The sequence below is a fragment of the Lonchura striata genome, chromosome 3 (genome assembly GCF_050655825.1).
Source record: "Lonchura striata isolate lonStrDom1 chromosome 3, ASM5065582v1, whole genome shotgun sequence".
Lineage (NCBI taxonomy): Eukaryota > Metazoa > Chordata > Aves > Passeriformes > Estrildidae > Lonchura > Lonchura striata.
The window spans coordinates 100,928,880-100,948,449 of NC_140705.1; the positions used below are offsets into that span (position 1 = coordinate 100,928,880).

Consider the following 19,570-nt stretch of genomic DNA (forward strand, 5'->3'; position numbering starts at 1 on the left):
TCTGCTTTTTTAGCCAACCATGTAAAGCAACCTGTCACTGCATCAGTTATTCCACTGCATGAGACATTGGTTGAAATGCCAGAATTTTAAAAACATTTGGATTTTAAAGCTGTGAGACAAGTAAGAATCAATGTTATATAAAAGTCTACCAAGAATCTAAACTAGCCTGCCTGGGTGTGATCTCCCTGTACACAAAACATAACTAAAAATCTGCTAGTTAAAGGTGACAACAATTTGATCATATTCAGAACAATTTCTAAAAGTATGCCTTGTAACCAAGTAACAATAATTATAATGATTAGCCTAAACCAACACTGTGGAGGGTTTTGTTCTTGCTTGTTAAGGGCTTTTAGCTTTATTTATTGAAGTTAAGAGTCACAGATTTTATAAGTTATTGATCAACTACTGTAGGTGAGTGCACCACACAGCAGCTTCTGGCCATCACATTGAGAGAACCAGATACCTTGCTCCTGTATTAAGGAGTAGGGATGCTCCACAGAAACAAGATACTTCTTGCCCAAATTCATGCTCTAGATTCTCATAGATAAACCTTTTTATTCTTGCTTTGTACAGAGGAGAAGAATGTTACCCCACACTGGAAGCAGATGTGAAAACAAGCTGCCACATCCACAGAGTAAGCCACTGGAGAATGTGTTGTTAAAACAGAGAAAGGACATTCTTCCTTATCCTGCTTGCCAGAATTTGAGTCAATGCTGTACAACAATCTCCTCTCCTCCTGTATATTTAAAGCAAATAAAAAAACCTCTAAAAATCCTCAAACTAGAGTATAGACAGACTGTAACACTTGGCACTGGGGGGGGTGAAAGATTTCACACAACCATGAGATCATTCAAATCTGACAACTTTTACTCCCAAAAATGGTGACAACAAAAGCCAGAATAGACTGTGGATTGAAATCTGCTCTGGTCTTTCTCCAAAGTTACAGTCTTCACTAAATGTGTGATCCAAGTGATTTAGCTACACCATTACAAACAAAAGTGGCATGGATTTACAAGGCTTATGTATTTTCAACCAAATATAAAATTTGTTTACATTTGTTTACAGCAACTGTGTAAAGGATTTATGTTTCAATGTATCCTAAAGTGGAAAAACAGAAAACAGTTGAATCTGGAAGACTTTACCATGCATCTTGATTGTAATAAACCCTTTAAAGTTTAAGGTTTTTGAAAGTAGATGTTCTTTTTGTTTCAAAAATTAAAGAGCAGGGAAAAGCAGGTATGCTGCATTATCCAAAGTTTGACCTAATTACCTGGGTTTGCAGTACTTTTTACTCAAGGATGCAAAAATGGCAGCATCAGTGTCAGGAAAAAAATCTATTCCTACAAAAACCACACACAGTTGCCCAATACACACACACACACCCACACACACAAAATCAAAACAAAAACACCATAATCTATTCAGATAAAGCATACATTATCAGCGTATGGAGAAAGCTCAAGGAATTTGGATTTTTAATCTACTAGAATTCATCACTATATTTACAACGAACTAATTTCACGTTTGTAGAACTTCTTTTTCTTTTCAGCCATGTTGTGACTGGCCTTCTGAAAGCTAATCTAAACTGTCTTTGGTCATTTGAATTGGATTTATATGCCAGTAACTTTGAAAATAAAACAGCTGATGTTGTGTGAATCCTTGATTTGTTTATAGTTTTGTTTGTTTGCTTTGGGATTTTCTGTAAATATAAAATATGCCTACCAGACACCTTCAAAAAGTTATTCTTCATTTAGATTACAGAACAAGTTTTATGTGTGGAATTCAGGAATGCTTTTTATTTTATCATCTAATAATTTATTTTTATCATCTAATAATACCATTACTAGATGATATAAAATCTGATTTTTCCAAACTGACAAGATGTTGCCTAAATTCTCTCTTTTAATTTCAGGTGATGGGTCTACATTTTTAAAGTGTTACACATTAGAGCATAACAATTTGGAGAAACAGATCACTAGCCACTTTTATCATTACAGGCTGAAAAATGTACATAAAGACAAAAAAATCTTCACAGAATCCCATAGTGTCCAAATATAACTTTTCTAATCTATTGATTTTAAACATTGCTTGGATTTGTTTTTATGAAAGAAAAGGCTTGACAGGGAATGGATTAACTTCCAGGCTATCAGCTTACATAAAGACACAACTACAGCTGAATCATCTTTTGTTTTTCCTTGGAGGTCAGAGGGCTATGGAAACATTTAGGAAAAAAAAAAAAGGCAGTCCAAATTACCATAATTCAGATATTTTTATCCTCCCAAACCAAACTCTTTTTTCCACCAGTGATTTGAAATAAATGCAGATTAATCCAGCCAAACCTCTCAAGTGCTCTATGTACCAACAGATCCTTGGTTTGTGGGCAGCTTGATGCTTCTCAGCTCTGATGGATTATTATTTCCTACTAAAGGCAGCAAGAAGACTGCACCACTTATTGCATTTTGGGGGTTAGTGGGGCATGAGGAAAAGAAGACAGTAACACACAGTGAATTCCAACCTTCATTATGTATGAGAGAGATTTTCTACTCATTTTAACTCAACCAAGGACTAAAAACATTAAGCTTCAGAAGAACTTGGTAACTTTAGCTTAAATTCATATGGATTTTAACTTTAGAAAAAATCAAATAAGTAAAATTTGAACAGGAAAAAATCTCCTTTATATGTGGTATTCACTATTTCATAATTAGGCTGTCTTTAGTAATTTAATAAGAAGAATTCAGTAGAATGAGACTTCCTGCCTGGCAGCCAACCCTAGCTTGTCCCAAAAACCCTAAGTTCAACCAGGTACTTGGGAATCAGATCAATACTTCCCAGTTGCCTCTCACACACATTGAGAAAGCCATTTTCACATTAGCCCTGTGGCAAGGTTTCCTCCTGAGCATATGCACATCTACAGGTGTTTTTTCCATATGGCAGGTACATTTTACAGCAAGAATAGCAGTGGATCATGATCTATTCATAAACATGTTCTGAAACAAGCCCGTACATTTTATAAACAAACCTGAAGTGACTTTCTATAGTGGAAGTCACTTCAGGTTATTTCTGGTTATTAAAAGAAAAGTCAGAATAATAAGGCAGGTGATCTATTAAACAGCAGTCATTGTAAAATAATCTGCTACTTGCCAGAAATCAAATTATTCTTGTTTTATACATTTATTAAATAAGGTCTGTAGAAATTGGAAATAATGGGTCATTCAAGTAAAAGTATAGCAGCAAAAAAAATGTAGATCATGATTAATAGAAAATACAATATTTAAGGTTACAAATATATATATTTGGGGCATTCAGAACTTCTTGGATTTACTGCAAGTGATGTTCTTCTCACATAATCCTTTCTTTTTAATGAATAAATACCATGACTCTTGAAAACAGTATCTAAATCTAGATACTTACAAAGAAACTTTTTTTAAATTTAATTAGTAAATACAGTTGTAAACATAACAAGACACAGTTACTCATGCTTCTTAAATATGATCCAAACATTAAATAATTATTTTACTTGAAATTTTGCTTAAAATAATAGTTCTATGTAGTAAAAGACTGAGGTGTAAGTAATTGTGCTAGGTTATAAATAAGTAAAATAAAATTTTAAAAATATCAGTGATTTTAAAGCTATGCCAAGGCTACAAAGAGTTTTTTCAACCTGCTACAAAACATATAAGATGCTTTAAAGAAAGACAATATTTTGAAATAAGGAGACGCAAAGACCTGAATTCTCTATGCATTTTTTGCTTTAAAACGGAAAGAAGAAATATCTTTTTCACTCATTTTACTACAGTGCTGATATTTTGCAAATGGGTTGGTCTTTATCATCTTCTCTCAATGAAGCGTATATTAAAATAACTAAGCAGACCATATAATTAAATAAACAAATATCAAATGCCTATGTACAGACTGGAAATGAACATATTTTCAACCGTTATTCAAGTACCCTTTCTTTTTCCATTATTTCTACTGGTGTTCATAAATTTTCTCAGACCTACCATCTTACTTTATATGCCTATATATATATATATATCAGAAAGTCAGCATGAGCAATAATGCAATACAAGGACTTTTTTTTCACTAATCAAAGATCAAGTATTTACCTTCCACAAGCATGTCTGGCACATCTGCTTGATATCTAGGACCCACTCTGATTTCTCCCTTGTCTGCTAGAAGTGTTTTCAATGATGGATCATACACCAATGAATAAAAAAAAGTATCCTAAAAAAAAGAGACATATTTGCAACAGCATAATAATAATTTTTAAAATTAGGTTTGCAAACTTGTAACATGTTCCATTTGGAAATTTGCATACTTTACAGAACACAGATTTGGTACATAAATATTTATTTTACATAATACAGATGTTTCATGAGTGCATTTAAAGGGCTAATTAAGACCTCTCTCATTGTTAGAACTTACTTCAGAACAGAGTAATAATTAAAAGATTTGCACACACAAATATATCAATGGATTTGAAGAGAATTAATGTTAACTGCTTACTGAATTTAACAAGTTTGCACTCATAAGCATCTCAACCATACTGACTTTTCATTATAAATTAATCTCAAAAAAAAAAAAAAATTACCACTGTCTGTGTAAAAACTTCTCGAGCACTAAAACAGTATTGGCAAATGTGGTAGATTCACATAAGTATAGGCCAAGTCCTGTTTCAAAAAGCTTTTTACTGATTATCAGTGGTTTGGTGTAGAAATTTAAAAATAAAGACATGCTAATTTCAGTTAGAAAACACGGCCTTCCTGATGTTATATTAAGACATTCCAAAGAAAAATATGTTTTAAAGGCATTTTACAATCTTTCAAATTCTTGGGAAATTTTCTTCTTCTCTGGTAAAGTTAAGCATCCAAAGTATCTTCCAGAGGAAGATTAGAAGATACTTTCCACACAATAAATGAAGAAAGAGGAAAAAATAAGGAGGGAAAAAAAGCATAATGAGAATTCTCCCTTCACTATCTGCTACAGGAAACATCTTTATATTTTCATCTGTAAGATGCCATATTAATTACTTAAAATTAATTCCTTTCTAAATACAAACAGATTCATAGTAAACCTATTATTTAAGCGTGTCAATTAAATTTTTATCTAATAATATTGCTCAAATCAGTGTTGTGAACAACGTAAGTTTTCTAACCTATCATCCAATATATGATTTTCAGAGTATTGTTTACCCATTTGTTAAAATTACAGAAGGAAAAATAAACTTATCCCAATATTTACTTGAATAAAAGTCACAATTACCTCTTTCTCCAGATATGACAGCACAGATTCTGTCTCATTCAGAAGTGCAACGCTGCATTTTCCCCTACACAAACATAGGCAAGAATAGTTACTTTGCAAAAAATTCAAACTTCGAGAGTTACTTGCAAGAGAACAATCTAGATATACTTTAAATTTCTACACTAAAAGTATAAAAACATTAAAATATATAAAAATAAACATTGCTATACTTTATTAATACCAAACTTAACATAAAAGCAACAAAACAAATGGCTGTACAGATCCGAGCATTCAAATCCATTGGAGTTCCATCAAACTGGGAAATAATTTCAGTAATGGAAAGACAAAACAAGAGAAGAGGTACAACGGCAAACAATAAATATGCACATAATTAATAAAAAGGCCTGGATTAAAGAAACATCACCTCCAAGTGACTTATCTCCAGTAAATTCAGTGTATAATTTGAAAACAACCTAAACTGGAAAGAATATAAAGCTTTACTTTTAAGGCTGCAAAAACAAAGCACTTTTCTCTTTTGAATTGAAGTATTTTTAATAATAAATAATGGATCTATTCATTTCTTCTATGCCCACATTAAAATGCTAATGACCACATTTCCATGGAGGTTCTTGTTGCCCAGTAGTGGTACAGACCTGCCCATGTGAAACATAAGTAGTCAATGCAATGGGACTTGGATCCCACCACCCTCCTCCCCTTCTCATCCCATCTCCCCCAGCATTGCCTTGCCTCAATGTCTCCATCTCCTCTGCAAATAACCTGTAGAATTATTTTTAACAAATGGTATTTTAAAGAAACACTCATGGATGTGGATTAAAAATGTTAAGTGTGCTGAATCACCTTGCTAGCAACTTAGGTTTTTATGTTATAATTTACAACTTAACTACCATTTTCTATATTTATGTTTGTATATATATATGAAGATATATTTATTACCCCTTACATACAGCACCTTGTATTTCATGCACCAAAGTTGTACTCAGTTTAGCTGGCATTTGCCAGGAGGTTCCTGTGGCCTTATACATCCAACTCCAGGAAATATGCCCTGAACACCCATCTCTATCTTCCCTCATGGCATAGACCAGAACACAAATAGAGAAAGAACACGTTTGCAGAGACCTTCTTGATTTTAAGATAAATGGGTGTTGTAAAAATATCCATTTTGTCAGGCCGTGCTGACTCTAAGCTTAACCAGAGGCATTAGAAGCCAGTTGCTAATGGCTGATCATTAAGTGAACATACCCAGCTGATGTGCTATTCATTGCCACTGCACATCCTGGGAAAGGGGGGTAAGCCACATATTACTGTCCTGTTTCTCTTCACTGTCATACCTGTCAGGAGAGCCACACTACCAAAGAAAAACAGGAAGAGGGGGAAGGAAAATCTGACCCCAATACACAGCCGCAGCGGAAAATCCTCCTTCAGCAGAGAAGTAGGAAGCCTTCTAGATACCCCATCATGCCTTTCTTTGAAGGTTTTCTTTAAGCTTTTGACCTTGATAATTCCAGAGCATTCACTTCTAAAAATTAATTGTGTTGTAGCATGAAGTCAGTTTTCCAACTTTATTTTTGTTTTACTGTTTTTTGGGATTTTTAGTGTAAAAGGCTAACCAGGAGTTTATCTTTCCAGTCTGGTTCTATTCCTATAACTCAAGTGTGCCCACTCTCTCCACTACAGCCTACCCTTATTTAACTTCAATTACCACAGAGGAATTCATTGCTCCACTGCCATCATGATTGCAAAAGTATTTTATAGATCAACCTCATCTTTTATTGCTGGTCCGCTAAAAAATTCATTTTATTTCATTAAGATACAAGATTAGTCCCTGCAGCATGTCTTCTAAGTGAGTGAGTTTCTATTTGATGCTAGATATCTTTGTACAGCACTTTAACCATCTAATGGCTGGAGTCACACAGAGGTAACATTTTGTATGTATATATGACCTCTTGTCATTGTGTCTTAATGGAGACAGCACTAGACCTAAAGTAGACATTAAGATAAAAATAAAAAAACCAACAAAACTCAAAAAACAAAACTTTGAAAACAGGTAAATTACAGAAGTCTTTCTACTTTTGATTCTCTATACTACAGTTTTTGTAATCTAGAAACCTACAATACTTAATAAAAGTGATTTAGAACCTTTAACTCCTTTCTTTCTTTCTTTCCCATCAGAGGAAAAGCTTCTCTGTATAGTTGCAAATGTTCTGCTGGACTGAGCCAGGCATCTAGTTCACTGTAGCATGAACACTGAGCACCCCTCAATCATGGATGCAAAGGTAATAACTTGAGTGAATATCAATTTGCAGTAACATGTCTCTTAATATTCTCCAACAGCCACTGTACTTTTCACCCGTTCTTCAATACTAATAATCAAAAGCCCTAGAGAAAAAGTGAATGTAATTTAAATCACATTACAATGTGACTTAGAAGTTTGTTTTTTAAGGGATGTATCTGAGAACCCATAGCTTCTCTGGATTTAAAAATAATATTTTCCTCCTTACAGTGTTCTGGAGCTTTATTCCTTAATGCTTTAAAATTATTTAAGATAATTGGGAAAGATAGAGCTATATCAAATAAATTATCAATACAACAGCATAAAGTCTAATTGCTCCAAAGAGAAAAAAGAAAGGGGAAGCTAGCTACCTACAAAAAAAAATAAGAGTATGCTGCATTTAGCAGATTATAAAATCAGTTACACATGAAAATAAAATTATACTCTCTTCTTTCAGAAATCCTATTGTCTTTACATTTAGAGTATTATTTAGATTAGTGGCATACAATGCCACAGGTTCATTGTTCCATTGGAGTCTCCTGCCTGAAATGCATCATTAAACTGAACTCAGGAAAAATTACAAATAATTGCCCAGTTTTAAAAAAATTACATTAATAAATAAAAAATAAAAATAAATAAATAGTTGTCTATTTTTCCACATATGAAACCTTCTTCCTCTTATGTAACTGATTCTCTGATTTAAGCTGTATTCCTCCAACAAGCAGCATTCTTGACTTAACTGGCATCATCAAGGTGAATTATTAGTTAATAGCATCAGAAGGTCTTGATGTTAAGATGACACATCTGATTTTGACCTTTTTCTCAAATTAAAAATATTCAGAAACTTCCTTTTTTTTCTTCCTACATAATTAGGCAAAATTTATCTTGTAGTAATGTTGAGGGAAAGTTTAAGCAACCTCAACAATGCAGAAATAACAGTAACCAAAAAAGTAAGTCAGCTTTTATGTCTTCATTACAACCTAATTTTGATGAGATTAAGTTGTGCTTTCAGAATCCTTTCTGCTCCTAGATGTACTTCATATTTAAACCGGTCACAAATAAAGAGTTGTTCCATTGAGCTGACAACAGTGTCAACAAAACTTATTATATAATTAAATCAGACAGCAACAAAAAGTAATTTAGAGGTCTTGCAGTAAAAGGAGACAACAAAACTCGCCTATAAATATTTGCTCATGGTATTGCCAGCTTCTATCATATAAACCTCTTAGGATTCAATTTCTTCTCCTGTCATAGTAATCAGAGCCACAACTCATAACATTTTTCTTTAAATCATTAACATGTGAAAGCTCTTTTCACATGCTACACCTTCCTTCACTCTCATTTGTTAGAAGCTTTTGTCTGCTTGTATATTTATTTTGTATGTTCCAGGTGACTTCACCAGTGAGTTGACAATTCCTGATCATTTACACCCAATCAGCTAAGGGATGCCTGACAAGCCATTTTTCCACGCCTACAGCCTACTTCCATACCTCAGGCAAGCCCTTCTGTTACAATACAAAAATGAGACTCGCACTCTTTCCAGAAAAAAAACCCAAAACTTTAGTTCTAAATTGCTTTAATGGTTTTGTAGGAAAGGATTTCTTCAACAGCCCTAGCAGAAACCTAGGACCATAAAGTCCCAAAAACAAAACTCTAACCATCTACAGCCAAAACCTCAAAGCACAGAGACAATAATGAGGATTAAAAGAAAATGGTAAGAAACACTAGTTATCAAGGTAGATAGATGCCTCACTGCAGGGAACATAAGGATTTGCTCCCCATCCCATCCTAGTTATCAAGGTAGATAGATGCCTCACTGCAGGGAACATAAGGATTTGCTCCCCATCCCATCCCCCCCACCCTTGTTTTACAGAACTATTTTTCCTGGGATGGGTGGGAGGCTGTTTACTGTGGAGTAAAGAAAAAGAGAATTAAATTCTAAAAAATAGGTGACAGCTTTGTGAGACTCCTAGGTCAGACTATCTTGGACAACTCCATAGGAAGCTCATGAAAATCAACACTCAACATGAGATGTCAGTTACCACCCAGTCCTGAAGGACAGATTTCACAGAGAGCAAGCTGAGCTAAAACCTAAAAGATCTTGGAAACTAAGATAAAAATGTGCCATGTTTCAGTGAGACCCAACAGAGGAATGAAAAACGTGGGAACTTACTTCAGACAAGAATGTGACAACAATCAGTATCTAGATGAGGCAAGGACAAGACTGCCCTTACTAATCTGTTACAATGAAGGCAAAAGATGATGATAACCACCAGCTCAAGAGTTTAAGTAGCATGAAAAAAATTGTACCAAGGTTATTATACCAGACAATGTTATCAAAATATTTCAATAATCTGGTTAAACAACCTAGACTAAAACACCAAATTGCCCAGAAGACAGCATGAAATGCCTTCTTGTTTGCACTCTCTAGGCAATTGCACTTTAACGAGCTTTTTCTTAAAGTAATCAAAACTATAGATTAAAATCATTATGAAAATTTTAAAAAGCTGATGCAAACACTTATATCTTAAAGCTGTCAAAATTAATCAAAATCAACACAGCTGCCTCATATTTTACAGTGCCTGCTCATTTCAGCCCTAACTTTTGTACCACTGGAAGTCTCTATGATTCTGGTTCTGCTGTTCTTGCAGGCTATTTCTTCACATTCTCACCAGATGAGTAAGACAGCCCATGAGATACAATTTTTTTTAAATAAGGATTTCTTGGAAAAGGAGGTATGAAGAAAAAAAAATACAGAAAGAAATTACAAGAAATAAAATGTCTGCTGCCTTTTAACTAGTATGAATTATAAGATTGCAAAAGGCACCTTCATTGGTTCAGTACCACATGAACAAAATCTCCTATTGGAAAACAGATATAGCCTGGGTGAGAATGATGCAGTGCAAGAACCCTCAGAACTCATTGCTCTGGATTCCCACCAAGTCAATGAACCTTTATATGTACTGATAATTCAGATACAAGCTGAAGAAAGAAAAATACATGTGCAGGCATGACCCCAGAGAGAGACTTGGAAATAACAATTATCAATTGCCCTCCTGAAAACAACAGAATTGCATTGGATAATTTTGTACAGATATATACCAATTGTATCTTGATGATCTGCATCAAGAAATGTTAGTGTCTTAGCACACATTTGGAACACAGAAGCATGAGTCACCAGCTAGACAGTCTGAGAATAAAATAACAGGAAAGAATATTAGGAAATATTATGCTTGTGAGAAAAATCTGATTTGATTTTAACATATGCTGTTACTTCAATGACAGAGATTAAACTCAAATAAAAGTCCATAATGAAGAGGGATAAAAAGGAGCAGGTGCAGGAGTAGAACTCCAGAGCAATCTTTCACACATCCAGTATAAAGGGAGAAAAGTAGGGGGAAAAGATACAGATATTGAGTAAAAGGAAGAGAGAGCTACCTGAAATAACACCACCTTTGTCCCTGACCTTAAATGAAAAAGTGTTTTGAAGATTTCTAACCAAACACCCACTTTGAGCCAAGTCTTGATCCCTTACAAGCAGCCTACACTGCAGTGATAACCACCAAACCACAGAGTGGGAACTTCAGATTTCAAAGAGCTTCTACTAATTATATGAAATGGATTCCCAGTCACAGCAAGCCAGTACTAAAAGTACTTGTGTATTTTACTTTGAAGCACAATTTAAGGGGCACAGAATGATGCTGACAAACACATACCAATGTCTTTATAGCAAATTTCAAGTTCTCAATACTGCAAAGTGATTAACTGGGGAACTATTGCATAACACTAAAAAAAAAAGAAACCAAAAAAATCATCATAGTGATTTAAACCTATAATAGATCCATAACTACAATCTGCCTTTTAAAATATTCACTCAATATCAAGAATTGACCCAAAAAAATCTGCATTGTATTGATTCATAATTAATTGGCTCAAGTTTGTCTCTGTTTATTTACAGAACCATCTCAAACATGAGGAAGAAAAACCCAAGCAACAAACAAAAAATATTTGATAGGTGAGTACTACTAGGATCTGTGCCTCTGACAAAATAATAACAACCTTCTAAAGAGTACAAGATTGTGTATCTGTGGCCAAAAGATAAATCAATAAACTTGGTATTATCTGATAGCACACACTTGATCAAATAAAATCAAACACAGAATGCACAGCAAACTAATTTCTGCACATCTAAATGAACTAGTAAATGTGTGGCATCTAAACATGTGCATAGACCATATATTCATATATGATGGATATATTCTGGGATGGCCCAGAATTTTGATACTGCTCTTAGTCAAAAACTTCAGAGTTTTAATTTTAATTAGAGCTGGAGTGCTAATTTTTTCCACTCTAAATTGGTTAGATTTACAAACAGTCTCCTGAAGCAATTGTGCCTGACATGTATTTAAAAATAATTAAAAAGTAAATGTTTTCTCAATGTGGCCACAATAAAACTATATATATATTGATATCTCAAAACAAGCATAACTGTAGATGTATTTTCTGTAAACTGGAAACTGCATTGTTGCAAACTCAAATCACTGATATTTTTTTCTCTAGGGATTAATTCAAGCTAAAATGTAAATGAATTGCTGCCTTGTAGCACAGCAGCAGTGATGCACATGAACTGAACAAAACCACAGGAAGCTGGTTATGAATGATTTTCCATGCATTCATTAAACCATTTAGGTTGCAAAACACCTTTAAGATCATCAAGTCTATTACAAGCTGCCCAGCTCAGAAGCAACACACATCACGCTAACCAAAACTAAAAGTTTTGCACCCTATGAAAGTCTCCTACTTTGTAATTATGTCACTACAGGGAAATGTGTACTGATTTTCAGATATTTAAGTGACAGTTTTCCACTGATAAATACACCTTTTCTAACACTGTTACAAGTACTGGCTATTGACCACACACAAAAGTAAGATTCTGTCCTGAATTGAATTTCCATTTTAATTCAAGTAAGAAAAACTTGAATTCTATTGGAAAAGGAAAAAAAAAAAAGTTAGACACGCTTCAAAAATTCCTTTGCTCCAAATAAACTCGGTCCAGAAGGGAAGAAGACCTTGCTTAGCAATCGAGATGATTAAGTAAGCACGTGCCTATGCAAAAAAAATTCACTCCTTATCCAGTCTGATTTACACCAGAAAATAATAAGGCTTATAAGGATCATAGTAAGCTTTAAAAAAGTAGCTAAAATTTGTACACATACTCACATACTTTGTATGCAGAAACTTCTAGTTTGCCAGAAATGCCAAAACTGGAAATCCCGAGGTAATGTCACTAAATTCTAAAGATTGAGAAATCTTGAGAAGTAAAACATAAAATGACCTGCTGTATCTGCCTTGAGCTTCAGACCATTCATTGTTTTGAGTGAAGGAATCCCACATTCAGAAAAAAATTCTCTCCACCTTAGCTTTATCACACAACTTTTTTGCTGTTCTTCCTTCTTCATGATCTCATCAGGACTCACTAATATAGTTCAAACAACTGAGTCATTTATAACACATCTAAAGAGCACCACACAGTTACAGTTTGTAAGCATGACATGCTCCTGCAAACTGAACATTCTTAAGATACTTTTTCTTCTGTCGACAAAGTGGTACCAAAGTTTCTTTAGTCTACCTAAAAGCAAGGGTACCATTTAAAAACTAAAATTACAACCACCAAAAAAACACCATCATCAAAAACAATTAAAAATGAACAAAACACCAAACAGAAAAAGAAATGCTGTCTTCTGAATTCCATTAATGATCAGAATAAAGTCAAAAGAGAATGAGATCCTTATAGGCTGATACTTTAAAAGTTTAAATACACCTTTTGATACATTTATATGTTAAAATATGCAGAGGGTACAAATTGCTTAATAAAAACTGAAGAACTCTTCTCATTATCTGACTCTTTGGATGCTTTTTAACGTCACATATGCACAGGCATTCTGCAAAATTACTCACATTCTCCCCAGTCATATTAATCAGCTTTTAATAAAACTATCTCATGCAATCACAATTTTTAAAAGGCTTGTGAAGTCCTTTGTGTGCTGGAACAGAAGTAATAAAGTAAGCCATTATGACCTTAAGATAGTTTTGAGGGTTCTTTTCTTGGTTTTGCCTTTTGTTTGTCAGTTTTTAAAATAAAGGGTATGTGTAAGAATATTTCAGAATCAATGCTCAAAGTTTTTCTTCCATAGGTGCATAGAAAACCTGAATTTGCTGTTTATGTCAAGCAACAAATAGAATCCTCTAAAAAACATAACTTAGTTTATCCAACTGCAGATTGAATAAACACTCTGCATTAAAGATTAGGGTGCAAATTTACTACAGTTATTTAAACAAACTGCATCATGACAAATATCTGTATAACATACAGACATCCTACATATGTAAAATGAAATTCAAGAAAAGGAATATCATTTTCCTTTTTTTTTTCCCTGAAGGGGGTGGAAGTTTTTATTGCTGTATAAAGCAGCCCAAAAGATTCACACCTGCTTTTATTACGATATCTGCGAATGCTCAGCTTATGTATACTTTCCAAACACTTAAAACATAATCATCATCATCATCTTACATAAAACCCCCCCAACCTCAAGACTGGAACACCAAATAAGCAAACAAGAAATAAGCAAAGATATTGAAATGGTAAAATTAACCTTGATATATAAATAAATTCTTCTACACAATTTGTAAGAAACATTTAACTTTAGAGCAATTACAAATGAACTTAGACACTAATGCATCTTTTACATCAATCTAAGTATGTTTAATACCTATTAACACTTGAGAGCTTAAGAATGAAAAATAAAGCTAAAGCCCAAATCAGAAGTTAAATAACCCAATGCATCTACAACATGATAACCATTTGCAGATTTTTATACAAGAACCCACTTTTACCACATGCTAAGTTTTATGGTGAATTTTGCAACACTGGCAGATAATTTCAACCTTCTGACACCTTCCACCATTCTTCCCCCCGCAACGTTTCATGCCTTTCCAAAATGCTGCATTTGGTAATGCTCAAACCTCTGAGTGCCCAAGTAAGCAGCACTGGCTCAACTCAGCCCCTCTCTGGGGTGACACCACTCACAGGAGCCACCTGCACCAACCCTGGGTGACATTAATGAAGGAGAGTGGCTCAGGGAGCCCAGCGGGCAGGACAACTGTGACAAGGACATGTGGGATTACAGAGCCTGGCAAAATGCATCTGCATCATGCTGGGATTAGGAAGGAAGGAGATAATCCACTGGAGGGGTTTTACTGACTGCACACATTTGAGCAGACAGGGGAGGCAACAATTTTATTTGTAACTTGGCAAGTAGGTAGGAAGGTAACAAGCCTTGTCTTTGATCCCCAGACCAATACATGAGCTTGTTCTGTGCCACACATCAGGACTCCAGAACAAGCTAGGTAATTCCACCTTCTGAAACACATCCCACTGCAAGAACTCTGTCCACAAGGCACCATTGCCACATTTAATTACTACACTACCCACTGGTAATTATTTTCTAAATCTGGCTCTCCAGATTTTTATGGTTTTTATGCCAAAACTGTTGCTGCTCCCTAAAACTACTGAAACGGCATAGTGACATCTAATTTAAAGGGTAGACAAGATGAAGTCTAAAAAAATCCCAGCATTTCAAACAAAACAAGTTACATATCGAAACAGTTACATATAATGCATATATAAAAAACCAAAATTATCAAAATGAGGAATGAAACTGTATTTCACTAATACAAGAGCAAACAGATTACATCAGAATTATTCAAAACCCACAGTTGCAGACCAAAAAGCTCCAGAATTAGACATGCACATTAAAGAAATCTAACCTACTAAAATTACTGCGTGGTATTACTCTGGAGCTTCAACTAAGAAGTAACAGCAACAGGTGTATAAATGAGACATCATTGTATTTGGAATTGTCAACTAGAACAAAAGTAACTTTATGATAGGGGTCTTTTGGAGGGAAAGAGGTGTAATTTCCTCTACCATTCAGTTTGAAAAACTTAAAAAGGGTAAAATTAAAAAAAATAAGAAAGATAAAACAAAAGCAGTAAAACGTTATAAGCAAAACCTAATAAAACCATGCTAGGCAAAATTTTTTTACTCCTTCAATTTCAACAAAAAAGGCACTTAGATACTTTTCTTGGCTGAGGACGTCAGGAAAAGGTCAAGATCTGTAGTTGTCAAAAACCTCCTCCATCCTCTTAAAATCAACTTGAACTTTCTCCTCTTCCTTCCAGAGGAGTTGAGTTTTTGTTCTTACTCTGGAGAGAGCTGATTTCCAACCTCCAGTCTCCACTCTATACCATTGTACCATTTACTCCTGTAAATCCAGTTTTTCCTAAGGGCTAAAACTGCAGGTGCTTAGAGCAAAGGTCCACATCATAGAGCTACCCTGGCTTTTATTGCACAAATATCCCATACCTTTCTATATGGAGGCAACTGATTTGGCAGACCAGTGACAGCAGAGAACATCATTGAACCTGACTTCAGCAAGGCCTGAAGTGCTCCAGTGTCCTTCAAGCAGATTGGAAACATACAGACACAGACCAGACAAGTAGACAATAAGCTTGGAAAAAAACACCAGACTGGAAAGGCTGTGGTGAGTGACACAAAGTCCAGCAGGCAGCTGGTTACTGGGGGTATCCCCCAATTACTGACACAGGCAAAAAATACACTTCCAATATGTCTGCAGATGATATTAAACTGGATTTGTTCACTCTTAAGGTATGACAACTAAAGGGAGAAATTCTACTGCTTTGTTCAATTAGCTAATGAAAAGATAGATAGCTAAGATGGCACCAGGCTCCTTGCAGTGATAGGGCACAAGGTAGTAGACAAAGTTCCAATAAGTAAAATCCCAAATAGATGACAGGGGAAAAAAAAATCACCACAACAGACATCAAACACCAAAACAGACACCCAGAGAAGCTGTGATATCTGCATCCTTGAGTATTCTGGAGTACTAATGGAAGAAAGCTAGAGGACTGCCACCTTCTCAAAATTTCTATCCTCTTTAGAGGACAAGCTAATTAATAAAACTTAATAAAACTACTGAAAATCACAGAATGTGAATACTAGTAAGTTAAAGACCTAAGTTAAGAATACCTTATAGTGTATTTGCCTTCTTGTTTCTTTTTAAAACAGAGTTTTAAAATGTTGAAACATCAAGCTTGTTCCAGAATTTGTCTGCTAAAGGTCTTAGTAACACATGACAGCACAGTCCTACAACATTCATCTGTTCTGAAAAGTAGATGCAAGTCATCACTCTGCTTTTGCCTGCTGTGCTGTGTGGCATGTACTATGAATTCACGTGTTTTTCTGCCTTCTTTGTGAACTATGTATTGGAGAACCTCTATTGAAGTTGCTGAGGTGAGAATTGTGAGGTGAGAAGACATTTACAATACTTCTTCTATGTAATCTTCCCTCTGCAAGGAGAATACCTTATTTCAATATCTAAATGTCAAAGTAAAAGAAACTGCACAGGATTATTATCTCCATGCTATAGTTGGAGCAGCAGAAAATTGACAGTTAAATGACTTTCTCAAAGTCAGAACAAGTAGCTGAATAAAACACAAGAAATTAATACAATATTTCCAATTTCCAGTTTTTCTGTTGTCAGCAAGAGAGATAAGTAACCTCTCGTCTTCATGGTGCTCAGTGACAGAACACAAAGGAATGGCCTGAATTGTGGCAAGAGAGGTTTAAGTTGGATTTTAGACAAAGGTTTTTTACCCAGAAGGTAGCTGGGAACTGAGACAGGCTCCCCAGGGAAGTGCTCACAGCACCAAGCCTGACAGAGTTCAAGAAGTGTTTGGAAAATGCTCTTGGGCACATGGTGTGATTCTTGGAGAAGGTGCTGTGCAGGGCCAGGAGCTGGACTCAGTGATGTTTGTGGGGTCCCTTCCAACACAGAATATTCCAAGATTATGTCATTGGCCAATAAGAGAGAAAATAAATATACACATACAATGTGCTTCTCCTTTTATTTGGCAGCTTCTAGACACTTATGGTCTGAAATAGCTGGGGACAGCTAGATACAATAAGAAAATGAAAGCTGCTTAAGAATGCAATGTAAGAATGCATTGTTTCACACTAAATTAGACTTCCCCCATCACTGTGCTACTTCTTTTCCATTTCTAGATTCATCATCCCCTCATTCCAACACAAAAAAAAGTTTTCCTGATTGCTAAGTAGAAGATGACATGAGCACCTACGTCACTTACAGAAAGAAGTCAACAAACACTTTTTGAGCTTTATCAAGTTTCTTCCTACATTAGCATTAAAGGCAATTTAAAACAATATTTGAAATGCTTATGGAACATTTAGCCAAACTCAGTCATGAATTCCTCACATTTAGTGAAGTTGGGGTAATTTTAATTTTACATGCATGCAGCCCTAAACTGCAGATCTGACCAATGAGTCACGGCCTCCTTTCCAAACCCATCTGCTGTTTTGCAGGCCAGACAAAGTGGTCAAGCTTCCTTTGGCCAGCAGAATAACTAAAAAAAAATGAGCTCTTCCGAAGTGGTAACAGACTGACTTTCCACCAAATTATCAACTGATAATCAATTGGCTATCAATTGGCAAGCAAGAGCTCTGAGACTCTTGTCCCTTCTAAGGTTCAAACACCAAGTAACAGAAGGAAAAAACCAAAGGTGCTTCCAAAGCAGTTCATGGGACATCCTGGCCCAGCTCAGCTAAGATCAGTGACACCCTTTTGCAAGGCTGAAGCAGTCCAATAGCTGGGCTACTGGCAGGCAATCCACCCAGCAGAACACACAGATAAATTGCACTTACTCCTCCTTACCTGATATGCGTTGCTGGTAGGGACTCATACTGGCGAGAAAGGAAAAGCTCTCTGTGCTTCAACTGATGTTTCTGTTTATCAGTCAAATCAACCTCAATTGTAGTTTCAGACTCTTCTTCAACTTCTTCTGCAGAGAAGCAGAGCGTAGGTCGAAATTAACTGTGTTGCATAACATCATTGCAGCCATTTCATTTGACATCCCCCCACCCCTTAGCAACCTCCTTTAGTATTTCAAAGAAAAGATGAGTTTAACAAGACTACAGTTTATGTAACTTGACAGAATGTTAAGTATTTTGAATTATAAACTTCTACTTCAACCCTTTAAAAAAATTATGCACTTCTCTGTACTACGCATTGATGTCTTTCACACAATTTAAGAACAATCCTGTCAACATTACTCATTCTTTTTTCATCTTCATTCCTCTGCTTTTTTCTTTTGCTTGGTGACCAGTCTTGGGTTTGACTTTCTTTTGCCAATATTACTACTACTAAAACTTTTACAGAAGTCCTGGAAAAAGCAGACTTTCTATGAACTGAAATTTACTAAGCATAATTGAAGTCCAAGACTGCAAAATCAGTCTAAGAAAACTGAAAAAGTCTAGTGTCTTCCACCTTCTTCAATACTGACAACAAATGCAGTGAATTTGCATATTTAAATAAGATTTGAAGTTGTTTCTATTTCAAGCAAGATGGGAAGAAATAAAAGCAGACTAGAAAGAGTCTTCTATAGAATTGAAGGGCAATGTTCCCAGTGCTTGCTAACATGTCACACAATGCCAGGCTCTCCAAAAGAGCTATCCTGGGATCTTGAACTTCTAATTCTTCTTCTAGAATTTTTGGGAAATGTGCAACTTGAATCTGTACTTCCTCTAGCTTCCCAAAAAGGGCAAAAAGTCTCTCTGAACAATGGATGCAAAAATACAGACCCTTTAAAAACTTCTTTAAGATTTGGCAACTTTCTACCTGGTAAATTATCCATTATCTGCAGAACCAAGTGTAGTTTACAAAATGTTTCTCAGAAAGTCAACAACAGATCCTCAGCATGAGATAGTATTTCATGTAACTACCTACCACAGAGGACCTCACCCGCTCTACTAATAATAACCATTTTTACAACCAACCTACAAAGACTATTTCAAATTGAAGCCTGCCTGCATCCTCATAGCAACCAGAGTTCTCTCCCCAAATGCAACACTACTACTTTTTTAAATTATGCCTGTGTGTAGTT

The 19,570-nt window shown here is 35.2% G+C and overlaps 1 protein-coding gene across 8 annotated transcripts in view; it reads right to left on the reverse strand.

The window, feature by feature from the left end:
- The window catches only part of MTA3 (metastasis associated 1 family member 3), a 139,397-nt gene that overhangs the window by 95,974 nt on the left and 23,853 nt on the right, over positions 1-19,570 (reverse strand). For all 8 annotated transcript variants that reach the window (XM_085577103.1, XM_031504262.3, XM_021546388.3 and 5 more), the window contains 3 exons: positions 18,343-18,469; positions 5,263-5,326; positions 4,107-4,224 (listed from right to left, as the gene is read on the reverse strand). In XM_085577103.1, coding sequence (XP_085433229.1) covers positions 4,107-4,224; positions 5,263-5,326; positions 18,343-18,469 — 309 coding nt within the window. The remainder of the gene's footprint in view (positions 1-4,106; positions 4,225-5,262; positions 5,327-18,342; positions 18,470-19,570) is intronic.